The sequence below is a fragment of the Dunckerocampus dactyliophorus genome, chromosome 16 (assembly GCF_027744805.1).
Source record: "Dunckerocampus dactyliophorus isolate RoL2022-P2 chromosome 16, RoL_Ddac_1.1, whole genome shotgun sequence".
NCBI classification, from domain to species: Eukaryota; Metazoa; Chordata; class Actinopteri; order Syngnathiformes; family Syngnathidae; genus Dunckerocampus; species Dunckerocampus dactyliophorus.
This window is the reverse complement of record NC_072834.1, coordinates 15,348,590-15,361,319: the sequence shown is the minus strand read 5'-3', so window position 1 is coordinate 15,361,319 and position 12,730 is coordinate 15,348,590. Positions and strand designations below refer to the sequence as shown.

The following is a 12,730-nucleotide window of genomic DNA, read 5'->3' as shown; positions in this document are numbered from 1 at the left end:
GTTAACATTCTAAAAGAAGCCAGAAGAACTAAAAATAGGCCATTTTTTCCCCACAGAAAGCACATCTTATTCACCATAAGTGGGTAATCATTTATAAATACCTGGTTATGCAGGTAAAATGTACCGGTGTCGAAAAAAGCCCACAATTTTGACATGAAATGATGGAATGATGGCTTTCTTTGTAAAATGTACATAAGTAATATGGAATGAAATAGATTCGAATTGTTCTTCCTGAGCACACGGACCTGCTTGAGGAGCTCAGAGGCCATATGGTAGGAGCAGTCAAAGAGGATGAAGAACTCCTTGTCCTTCTTCAGCTCTTTCAGCAGAGGACGTGCATCCTGGTTGCCAGGCGTCAGCTGGCGGATTTTGATCTTCAGGTTGAGTTTCGCGGGCGCCTTGATCAACTCCTGCATGCGCATCAGGCCTGCAGGTGAAAACGAGATTATTTGTCATATATTTACTTTTACGGCCACTTCGCGCTTTGCCGTGAGGAGGGGTTAAGGGATGGTCCACAATAAAGCTAACTGCTAAAATCTAAGAAATTAAAAAAAAAAAATTAAGCTAGCCGCTAAAAAAAAAAAAAAAAAATTGTTATCAAAGTTTGATGGGTTTTTTTATTTTATCAAATCAATTTAAAAGAAATAACACTAGATGCTAAAATCAAATAAATAAAAAAAAATAAGATAGGTGCTAAATATCAAATTATTTTTAAAAATACAAGCTGCTGAAATAGAATACAAAATAAAGTTAGATCCTAAAACTTAATGAATAAAAATAATCTAGCTGCTAAAATCCAATTATTTAAAAAAATGAAGCTAGCTGCCAAAATCAAATCAAATAAAAAATAAAGTTAGCTGCTAAAATTGAATACATTATAAAATCTAGCTGCTAAAGTCAAATAAATAAAAAAAAATAAAGCTAGTTGCTAAAATCAAATACATTTTCAAATAAATCTAGCTCAGTAAAAAAAAAAAAAAAAGCTAGCTGCTAAAATCAAATCAAATCGAAAATAAAGCTAGCTGCGTGTTGTGTTTGGACATTTCAAAGACAATCATCTTTGAAGCACAAACACAAAATCTAAATCAATAAGCTGTGACATTTCAGGGTGGACACTTTAAGAGCACACTATTGATTGTGATGTCAGGTGATGTGCTGATTCTCACCTGTCACTCATAAGTAGTCACTTCATTAGGTACACAATCCAATCACTATCAAAAGTTAGTGACCTAGCTAGTTAGAACGTTAATCATTTATGTATTTAGTTAGTTAGTTAGTTAAGTACCACTACTCATACGTCACTGTGGCATGAATGGTACAGTCCACACTTCTGTCTAAATGGCGTTGTCCATTGTTGTGTATTCATTATTTTAGTTATTTTAGCACCTTAGCCAGCTAGCTAAGCAATTAGTCAGGTAGGTAGCATGAGCCAAGGGATTGAGTAGTGATTGTCATGTACAATAGCTAAAAAGTTAGTCAGTTAGTCTTTTTTTTCACCTTTTGAGTCACTATGGCATGAATGGTACGATCCATACCTCAATCAAAATGGCCTATTGTGTTTTAATATGGTAATTGTTTGTCAGTTAATTAGCTAGGCAGCTAAGTAGTTTGTTAGCTATGTAGTTAAGTAGATGATTAGCTAAGTCGTTAGTTAGATAGTTAGCTAATTAGTCAGTCAGTTACCTTCCATTTTTGAGTCAGTCACTATGGCATGAATGGTACAGTCCACAGCACAGTGATACTGGTACTGTCCGCCTATTGTGCTTTATATGGTAATAGTTAGTTAAATAGTTACTATGGAATGAATGATACAGTACACACATAAGTCAAAGTGGTACTGTCTATTTGTTGTGTATTAATTGCTGTTAGTTAATTAGCACGTTTCTGATCATCAAATTGGAATATTAGTCAATGACAACACAACTGAACACAAAATGCAGCTTTTAAATGAAACTTTTTATGATTAAAAAAAATCCAAACCTACAAGGGAAGGAAGGAAAAAGTGATTGCCCCCCTGTTAAAACATAACTTAACTGAGATGAATTGGGGTCTATCAGTGTGGAAAAGGTTATAAAGCCATTTCTAAAGCTTTGGGACAAACCACAGTGACAGCCACTAGTCACAAACATGGAACAGTGGTGAACATTCCCAGGATTGGCGGCCAATCAAATTGACCCCAAGAGCGCAGCGACGACTCATCCAAGAGGTCACAAAAGACCCCACAACAACATCCAAAGAACTGCAGACCTCACTTGCCTAGTTAAAGTCAGTGTTCATGACTCCACCATAAGAAAGACACTGGGCAAAAATGGCGAGTTCCGAGACGAAAACCACTGTTGAAACAAAAAGAACATTAATGCTCGTCTCAATTTTGCCAGAAAACATCTTGATGATCCCCAAGGTCTTTGGGAAAATACTCTGTGGTTTGACGAGACAAAAGTTGAACTTTTTGGAAGGTGTGTCCCATTACATCTGGCGTAAAAGTAACGCCACAGTTTAGAAAAAGAACATCATACCAACAGTAAAATATGGTGGTGGTAGCGTGATGGTCTGGGGCTGTCTTGCTGCTTCAGGACCTGGAAGACTTGCTGTGATAAATGGAACCATGAATTCTGCTGTCTACCAAAAAGTCCTTAAGGAGAATGTCCGGCCATCTGTTTGTGACCTCAAGCTGAAACCAACTTGGGTTCTGCAGCAGGACAATGATCCAAAACACACCAGCAAGTCCACCTCTGAATGGCTGAAGAAAAACAAAACAAAAGACTTTGGAGTGGCCTAGTCCAAGTCCTGACCTGAATCCTATTGAGATGCTGTGTTATGACCTTAAAAAGGCGCTTCATGCTGGAAAACCCTCCAGTGTGGCTGAATTACAACAATTCTGCAAAGATGAGTGGACCAAACTTCCTCCACACTGCAAGAGACTCATTGCAAGTTAGCACAAAGTTGTTGCTGCTAAGGGTGGCCCAACCAGTTGTTAAGTTTAGGGGGCAATCACTTTTTCACACAGGGACATGAAGGTTTGGATTTTTTTCTCCCTTAATAATAAAAAGTTTCATTTAAAAAACGTACTTTGTGTTCAGTTGTGTTGTCACTGTTTGACGATCTGAAACATTTCAGTGTGACAAACACACAAAAAAATAAGAAATCGGGGAGGGGGCAAACACTTTTTCACACCCCCAGCTTTATCACAAAGCTGAGATGCCGTCTTCCCTTGAGATCCCGTATCTATAACCTCTTACATGTGTCGCTTTACAGAACATTGGGCAAAAATTCACCCACGCAGCCTTTCATTTTTCACCATGTGGCCCCCGCTGGAAAAAGTTTGGACACCCCTGAGTTAGTTACTCAGTTTGTGAGTTACAAGGAGCCTCTAAATGTTGGTGCAGATCCGGATAAAGGTGCAGACGGATAAATGATTTCCCCCTTCTGAATGGCACAGCCCACCCAGGAATGAAAATGGAGCCGCCATCCGCCAAGTCCAGTTTTGAGGACGTCTAAGAAGCTTTTTGTCTTCTGACTGTGCTTCAGTAACTTCATAAAAGGATTTCTTGTGATTGTGGTGGACCTACCAGTGCTGTCCTGGTAGACCACAGTCAGCTTCCTCCACTTGAAGAAGGTGACCACATCCAGGATGGCCCTGGCGATGGCCGTGTACTCGGGATAGAGGTTGATGAAGAACGTGTCTCTGTTGTCCACCGACGGATGCTTCCAGCGCGTCTGGATGTGAGGGACCTCTAGGGCGTTGCAGATGGACTGGACCGCGCTGACCGACGAGCTGTGGGAGGGTCCGAAGACGGCCACCACCCCCAGAGCCAGCTGGTCGCACACTGAAGACACAAGGACGTTGGACAAGAGGCCTTAGTTGTCCCTCAGTCTTCATTATTCATCTTAACAAAACACTTGTATGTGGGGACACTTTGGAAAACCCATAAAATGTCATCCATATGCTGCTTCCAGCCACTAGGGGGCATATGTGCATGCTATGTATGGGATTGCTATGATATGTTGTCAGAAATCCACATCATTTATTTGCGTCCTTCTACCTCTCCGGGACGCCTCGAAGCCGTCAAACAAGTTGATCCTCTGGATGTCGTAGGTCAGCGTGACGTTGGGCATCAGCGTCTTGTTGCGGTTGATGTTGTTGACGGCAAACTTGAAGGCGAGCTCATCCATGCTCACCAGCTCCCTCTCGCGCGTCTCGAAGATGCCACCTGGACGGACATAAAGACGGGGGAGAGGAAGTACAACCGTGCCGATGGAGTCCGTTTTGTTCCTTGCGTAACGCGAACGCCACGAGAAGACGGTGAAAGAAGACGCGAGCCGACGCCGCGCAGGGGCGAAGTTCAAAGTTTAGTTAATTTGATGGACGTCTTCACTGCGCTTTGCTTTGACGGCTCCCGGAAAAGAAATGCTGCGTTTCATGTTGTTGTCAACACTTTAAACGCTTTTAATCTTCCAGCTGTGGTGGGATGTTAACGTGCCGTGCCCTTCTAAAAATAGCCCTCCACACGCCTTGGTACACAAAAGTATTGGGACAGCAACCTCAGCCACCCTCAGTGCTGATGCCAACCAGGACAAATACAAACATTTCTACCTTAAAAGGCCAAAGTAAAGCAAAGAAAACCGGCTGTTCCACTAAATAACTAAATTTAATCTTTTTTTGGCTTCCTGATGAAGAAAAATAAAAGCTGAACCTTTTTTTGGAATATTTTTATAGAACTGAGGAGGAATGGCTCAGGTACCCTACTTGTTGGAGCATTAAATATTTTTTTTTAAATAACTGCATTGTTGTTTTCAAAAAGTTATTGTATAAATACAGTATATACAATGATATAAAACAAATATGTATAGTAAATATTTTTTAAAATACTGATATCTAATCAACAGTACAGTATATTTAAAAGAAAAATTCAAAATAATATGTCAATACATCATATAAATAAATATATATACATATATGAATTTTAAAAAATGACCTGGACATGTTTTTTTAAGTTTAGTGACGACTGTAATTTTTTTTTTTTGCTTGTTTATTTTTTTTTTTATAACTTTTAAATTTTTTACTAACTTGCTTTACAAACAAGGCATCCCATTATAATCCCTTTTACTCAGACAAAAAAGTGAGAAAATGCCACTCGTGTATAAACATTTCATTCATAAAAAAGATTAATCATAGTTGTAAATAATGAGCAATAATTAGCACACAGGTTGGAACCCCAGAGAAGTTTCTCTCACCTATCCGTAGAACCTGAGCCGAGCCGAGCCACGGCTGGACGAGCAGCACCAGCAGGAGAACCAGGGGGGTTCTTGAGTCCATGTTGATCCAGCCCAGGTCACCATGACAGTCTGGAAGACTCTTCGAGCTCCTCTTGCCTCCTCCTGAAAGTCACCTCCATCTCCATTACGTCAACTTGACAAGAAGACACAAAGAACCTCCACCAAGGAGCACTGAGCGGTCCAAAATATCAGCAGTCATGTGACCCGAATTTCAGGTCCAACATAATCCCGCTAAAGTATTTCAAATTCCTAAAACTGGCTCCGAATCAACAGCAGCCGTCACTCTTTCATTCAACAGCATGAAGATGAGAGCGAAAGCGTTAAGCCACATTCTGTACGACCGGCTGACTTCCGACGACGCCCTTCAAAATAAGAGACAAGCCGGAAAACTACTTACATGGCGTACGTTTGTGTGTAAATGGAAAAAAACATGCACTCTATCTAACAAATGGTCAATCCACCTCAGTAAGTACACTTAACAGCTAAGTTATCAGGTTTAAGTCGTTTTTTTCCTCATAAACGTTGGATTAAGCAAGATGTATACCTAATGTTGTGGCCGGTGAGTTTATGTTTTTCACGCACACCAGACAAGGAGTCAAACACCTGAAATAGCACGTCAGGGTGCCCACTTTTACATTGAAGCTACAGCAGAGGTCCCACCATGCCTGTCCGTCCTTCTTTGGGCTGCGAGGATTAAGCAGCAGATGGCCTGGCAGCGATGCTCCTGCAGGATGCAGGCTGGTCCTGATGAGAGCAGAAATAATCTTCAGGTTACAGAGCAGATGCCAGATTATCTTCCCGAGGAGGATCCTTATAAAACTGTCCTGCTTGCTTGGATCACCTCCTGCAAAGACCATAAACACACACACACACACACACACAAGCCACACATTGTGACGTCAATCACCAGCGTGCATTAAAATATCTTAAGTCTGACTTTTTGTGACATTTGGAAAAAGTCAAGAGATTTCCAAAAGGGTCCATTTCTGCATTGTCTTCAAGGGAAAAAATGTCTTCCACGGCGTCAGTGCTGACATTTTCTTCACCATGAAGTGAAATGTGAACTTTCTCAAACGATGGCGGCCAGTCTTCTAATGATGACAGATTGATGATGATGAAGAGAAGACGACAGAAGACACACTTTAAGAACCGAATACAGAATGAGCAAAAAGGGTAATCAGCAGCATCTTTGTTGGGAAGGACCAAACATATTTGCTAATGGGCCCTGAACGCATCACAAAAATGACAAAGCGGAACAGTGCTTTTTGCAAGCTACTCGGCAAAGGAAAATCATGTTCGCAATAGGAAATAAATAGGGGTGTCACGAGGCACGAGTTTGGGTCCACGGCTCTTGGGGGGCCGGCCTTGGTCCTTGGTGGGAGCTCGGCCTGGCTGTGTGGGGCGGGGCTTGCTGGGTGCTGGGAGTCAGTCTTTGTCCTTTCATACATTCTCTGTGACAATTACACGTTCACACATTTGCGCACATTTATGCGCGTATATATACATGCACACATACGCACCTACAGAGATACCTGTACACGCAAACATATACACACTCACAGTACATACGTACTTCCACACATAACTCACTGATTCACTCAGGGTGTTATCATGTTGTTGGTTTTATTACAGCGACGGTGATCTCCTGACTGTGTGGCCAACATGCTAACCACTAAGCCACCGTGCGGCCCTGTTCACTATCATGGTTAATATTTTCATTACTATTATTACCAACAATAAGCATGACTGTTTCAATGTAGTATTATCACGGTGGCTGTTGATAGTATTTTGTCCTCTCCATGATGGTCTTTATGGCCGTCGTAGACATCAGCTGATGTAGTCCTGTTTGTTTCTGTTGTTTTGTTATTGCCGTTGCAATTGTTTTTGTTGCTGTTGTTCCTGTCTCTCTCTGTGTTGTCCCCCTCTTGCCCCCCTGTTTTCTTTTCTCTTCTTTTCTATCCCCTCCTGCTCCGGTCCGGCTGCTCCAATTTGCATGACAATAAAACATCAAATCAAGTCAAATAAAATCCATATAACAGGGAGAAGAGTATCTTACATGTTTCCCTGGCAGAGAAAATCTGTTCAGCACGTAAGGGCATCTACATCAACAATGCTACCTAATGATTGGACTGGACAAAAAAAGAATTATTATTTAACTGAGTCACAAAACAATGCAGGTGCGTTTTGAAATGTTTTTTGTCCCACAAATTGACGCTCAAAGATATTTTGTCAACATTTTTTGATACCAAACAAACCACTGTTATGATAATATATTATAATAATTATACAGCTCAGTGTTTTTCGGTTGTCTACTTTGTCTATTTATGTAAGGGCTGTCCAGCGGTCCTTTCATAGTTATGATTTAAAAAAAATGATTTAGAATAAATAACAAAATCTATACAAAAACAAATCTTTGTGTTTTTATTCATTATTAGTATCAACTTTTTACTTCTGTAAGTCTAGTCACATTATGCCTTTTTGCTCTATTTTTCCACTGGCTTTTTGTTTAATGGCAAGTGTGTCCAAGCTCTGCCTGGCAATGCTGGTTAGGGGCTGGGTTGCATTATGGAGGGTTTTTTTTTTCTTACAGCTTTCAGACATGCACTGCACGACGTTACAGAATTGGGGCTCATTTCCGCGCGCCTGCTCGGCAGATGGCTTGTATTTAATTACCGAATAAATGCATGATGCAAGAATCACTTAAATGCACACCCTTACTTGCTAAACATACAGACGGTGTCGCTAAATTGTCTTTTTTTTTTTTTTTTTTTTTCTTCTTTTTCTTTTTCTTTTCTTTTTCTTTTTCTCTTTTTCTCTGTCGCTAAATTGTCAACACGGATTTCTTCTATGTATGAGGTGCGTTATAAATTGGAACCGATGCTTGACAGTTGCCAACAAATGCAATGAGCGTCAGTGGAAGCACTCTGTGATTAAAGGTGTGGACAAGTCCGAACATCTAAATGGGTTGATCTGACAAATCTTTAAGTAAATTTGATCAAATGTAGAATTACATCAGTTTCTGCTTGGACATCAACAAGTAGCAATAACTCCGTTTGAAAAAATGCCACATCACTCGTTGACGCTGTGAACACCAAGGTAGGTTGGTTTGCAAGGTGTGCTTAAAGCACTTAATGCCGCGCTTCCAGCAATGCCTCGCACCCTGCCACTTCCATATTACTGCATCATTCATAGTAGCGATGCCGCCCTGTTCTCAAGATACAGCTTTTCTCCAAACGGGAAATCTCGTCATGCTTTAATCTCGCGAGATCTCGTAAACCCGGTTCTCACGATAGCTTGTCTCCATATGCGAAATCTCGCCACATTTTAATCTTGTGAGATATTGTGAGATCTTGTGTGACGACATCCCTAGAAGTAAATCATATAGCATTTATAATTATAATTCATGTAATATAAATCTATCAGTACATGGAAATGTATTAATAATTCCAAAATATATACAATACAACCTAATCAAGGAAATTTTATTTTTTTTAAATATGTAGTTGTAATGCAAAATAAAAAACTCCAATTATATATTATATACATATAATTATAAACTGGTCAAAAATAAGGTGAACATATCTGTCAAATCAAACTGTCCACTTAGGAAGGAACACAGATTTCCATTGATAGTTTTTGTGTGATTATTCTGACAGCATTATACATTTGTTTTACATGAAAGCAACATTAATACATTTTAAAGCTCTTTCAAAATTGTATTTAGACATTTTATGAGATTTTAAAATCATTTCAGGCATTTAAGGCCTTAAATTGTAATTATCGGATTTTACACTTAGGACTTTTTAAGACTGTGCAGATGCCCTGTTTAAATAATTCAATATTATGGAGTGCACATATCACACACTATTTTCACACAATATTTTGATACCAGTATGTGAAAAATACGGTGACTAACACGTAAATGGGAATACAGTCATACCTCGCCACATCGGGGTTGGAAATTTGTGGCTTCACCCACGGTTTTCCAAAAATATCTCAAGAAATCATGCCGTTTCGCGGTTGAAGACTATTAGTTCAAAGAATGCATATTTAGGCAAAAAAATGTTGCCTAAATGAAGCATTTTCACACATAAAAATGAACTAAAATACAAATATCAGGCATTCAAAAGACGTTAATGAATTGTAGTATTCTTCCTTCAGCAATGTCACTGTAATGTTCGGTGGAACATACAAGCGCCACACTTGATCGCTGGAACAACAGGATTTTATTGCAGGTTTGAATTATCTCACAACAGGCACAATATCAACATAATAATTGTAATAATATTAATATCATATAATAATAATGCCAGGTCTGACCGGCATCCTCGCCCACCATCGGAGCTAACTCACCACCAGCTGGTGATTGGTTGACAGCTACGCTCCTCTGTTCACCCAATGTCCAAAACGTATGGCCGCAAGTCCGGCAACATGGCCACGAAGTCAATCATCGAAATGTGACAAGCTGTTGTCAATAGACTCCACATCTTACAGACTAAGTTTTGATTCACATGGTAATAAAGGACGAAATGTGTCCCTTGTCAGTTCAATACAGGACGGTTGCCAACCTCAGCTAGCCCCTAATAAATGCCTATATTGAAATAATACTTTTTAAAAAAATTTGTTATAATAATATAAGGATGACACCCTTGATATTATTTTACGTTGGCACGTATAATAAAGAAAAGTCAACCGAATAGCAGGAATTTGTATTTATATTATATACATTATACTTGTTTCATGTAATTATTGAAGTACATAATTATTTTAATTATTTTAAAAACATTACAATTAAATAACTTAAACAGACAAATTGCAATGAATCAAATATATAATATCCATAACATACAGCAAAATCAATAAGTGAAAAATAAAAAACGTGTATTTATATTGAATAACAATTAATTTCATTACAGAATTTTGTACTATATGAACTTTTGCCAGTGTCCAGACTTTAGGGACCTTGTACTACAAAGTCATCAATACATACAACAATGATTGTATGAGTCTTCATGTCCTCTGGTAGATCCTGGACGCAATGAACCAGGACAGTCGCGTTCCTCTGGTGCGCCTGCAGGTGGATGGAGGCATGACGTCTAACAGATTACTGATGCAGCTGCAGGCTGACATCCTTGGAGTATGTGTCGGTATATCTACCCTCCTGTTTCCCGTTTTTGCCCGTCGCCCTCTCGTTTAAGTCGTTTCCCGTATATTTCCCGAATTTTAACTGAGTCAAAAACTAGTATGGAGGTTTGCCGGACTGCCCAATGTTGTTTGTAATGTCCGACACTAGATGTCGCTGTTGCTTTCTGGTTAGCAATGTAATAGTGCTGGGGACGAAGAACATTTCTTTTAAACATTCATCGCTAACCATCTGGCGAAGCACAATCCTCCACATTAGCCAAACAACTGCCGGGTTCTGTTGTTTATGTTGTTATATGCCAGCTGTATGGTGTAGTTCACACTCCGCGTCACCGGGTGGGGGTCGTGTTATACTGCCGGTGGCACCAGAAAAACACCGGAAGTACTATGGTGACGCGTGTTCATGATTGCGTTTATTTAAATATTAACCACGCAGCTACTTTGCTTTTCGCAACAACATCACACCAACGTTTGTGTGTTTAGAATTGACTATTGTCTATTGTCTATTGCTGTCGTTAATTGTATAATATTTAGTTGTATGAAATATATTTACCGCCGCTTCTTATTGGATCGACGTTAACCACGTGACCGTAACAAGCTAAGTAATTCGCGTGAATTTCAGTCATTTAAGGCATTTAAATCAACAGTTTAATATTTTGCCATGTAAAAATGCATTGTTGTTTGGCGTATTGACGCGTGACGGTGGTTGGGCAGTTGGTGTGTGTGTAACCCTCACTTTAGTTTGTTGTGTCAGGAGTCACTTCGTCCGATCTGTCCAAACGTGGTTATCGCTTCTCGGCCTTTTGGCTAAGATCAAGTGTAGTATCTGTTCTTATCAGTTTAATATCTGATACGTCCCCTATCCGGGGACCATATATTAAATTGATTTTTGGAACAGAGAGATGGAATAGGGGCTTGCTCCGTCCACTCCACGCATCGACCTGGTATTGCAGTACCTCCAGGAACGGTGCACACCCCATATTTGTTCAAAATAACCGAACCGAAATCGTGTACTTTCTGAGCAAAGTAGAGCATTCATAATCAATACAATAAAAGATTAACACTAAAATAATGTATGAATTTATCTTTAAATGTATTAATTATGAATGCAATTTTGACAACGTATTTTAGATATATAAGTTAAAACTGTTATATATAGACATGTACATTGTAGTACTAAAAAAAGTGTAATCATTTTTAAAATATTTATAATGGAATATAAACAAAATATGTACAGTATATTTAAAATAAATAAATGTCCATATTTTCTTTGTATAATTGTGTTGTACATGCATTTTCGCCCATGTGTCCAGACATTATGGATATATAATAGTATATAAATTAGGATTATTAGCAAGAATGAGCCCATGAAAGGTTCTGAAATTGACTACAACTTTCTCCCATTGGCTCAAGTCAAATTTGTGCTTCTTTCTTTTCGCCCTGTTGGCCCAGTGAAACCTTCCATGTCGGAGACAACGGCTCTGGGGGCCGCAGTGGCGGCAAGGGCTGCAGAGGGGGTCAAGGCATGGAACTTGAGCCCCTATCATCTTCCTCGCATCGCTTGTGAAAAATTCCAGCCTCAGATCAACTGTGACGGTATGAAAACACAAGCAAAAAGGCCTCAACTATTCTGAAACGTAGACCTGGACTGTGGTGGTTCTGGAATCAGCTCTCCTGATTTGTGCCATGTTGTCATAGAAAGCGAGGCGGCCCTGACAACGGTACGTTGGTATGTAAAAAAAAAAAAAAAAAAAAAAAAAAAAAAAAAAAAAAAAAAAAAAAATCATACTTGTGACTCTCACCTTCTCCACCATCAATGTGAGAAGTGTGAAGTCGAAAGTTAGAGCTCAGAGTGTTTTATCCTTCCTTCAAACTTTTAAGTCAGATGTGTTTCTATTACAAGAATGTGGTTTACCCTTTTTAAAAAGCTACAAACAGTGGGAGGAAATGTGGCCACAAACATCCTTATGGAGCGGGTCAAATGAGAACAAAAATGACGGAGTGGCCATTTTAATCAACAACCCCCACGTTACGGTGAAGGGGAGCACCGTGGTGAGAGAGGGACGAGCACTATCAGCACACTTGACTTTTATGGGACAGGATTTTAACCTCTTAAATATTTATGGTTTTAACGAAAAAAATGAAAGGTATGATTTTTTAGAAAACTTGCAGTTCCACATGTTAGGCCGGGTACCTATAGTGGTGGGGGGGGATTTTAATTGCATTTTAAGCAGGAAAGACAGAAGGGGGGCGGGAGAAGATTTTAAAGTTGATAAAACATCGGTTTTATTACAAGCCATGAGTAGGGATT

At 39.5% G+C, this 12,730-nt stretch overlaps 1 protein-coding gene and 1 non-coding gene across 6 annotated transcripts in view; one reads left to right on the top strand and one right to left on the bottom strand.

The window, feature by feature from the left end:
- LOC129168708 (glutamate receptor ionotropic, kainate 1-like) overlaps positions 1 to 5,576 on the bottom strand; it is a 28,490-nt gene extending 22,914 nt beyond the window's left edge. For all 5 annotated transcript variants that reach the window (XR_008566319.1, XR_008566320.1, XM_054754277.1 and 2 more), the window contains exons 1-4: positions 5,236 to 5,576; positions 4,044 to 4,211; positions 3,570 to 3,827; positions 246 to 427 (exon numbers count right to left, since the gene is read on the bottom strand). Coding sequence is in view for 3 of the 5 variants with exons in the window: in XM_054754277.1 (XP_054610252.1) it covers positions 246 to 427; positions 3,570 to 3,827; positions 4,044 to 4,211; positions 5,236 to 5,317 (690 nt within the window). In the remaining 2 variants the exon portion in view is untranslated. The remainder of the gene's footprint in view (positions 1 to 245; positions 428 to 3,569; positions 3,828 to 4,043; positions 4,212 to 5,235) is intronic.
- Positions 5,577 to 11,206: 5,630 nt separating this feature from the next.
- Positions 11,207 to 11,397, top strand: LOC129169603 (U2 spliceosomal RNA). The gene has a single exon (XR_008566449.1). It is a non-coding gene; the product is annotated as a U2 spliceosomal RNA (small nuclear RNA).
- Positions 11,398 to 12,730: the final 1,333 nt, after the last annotated feature.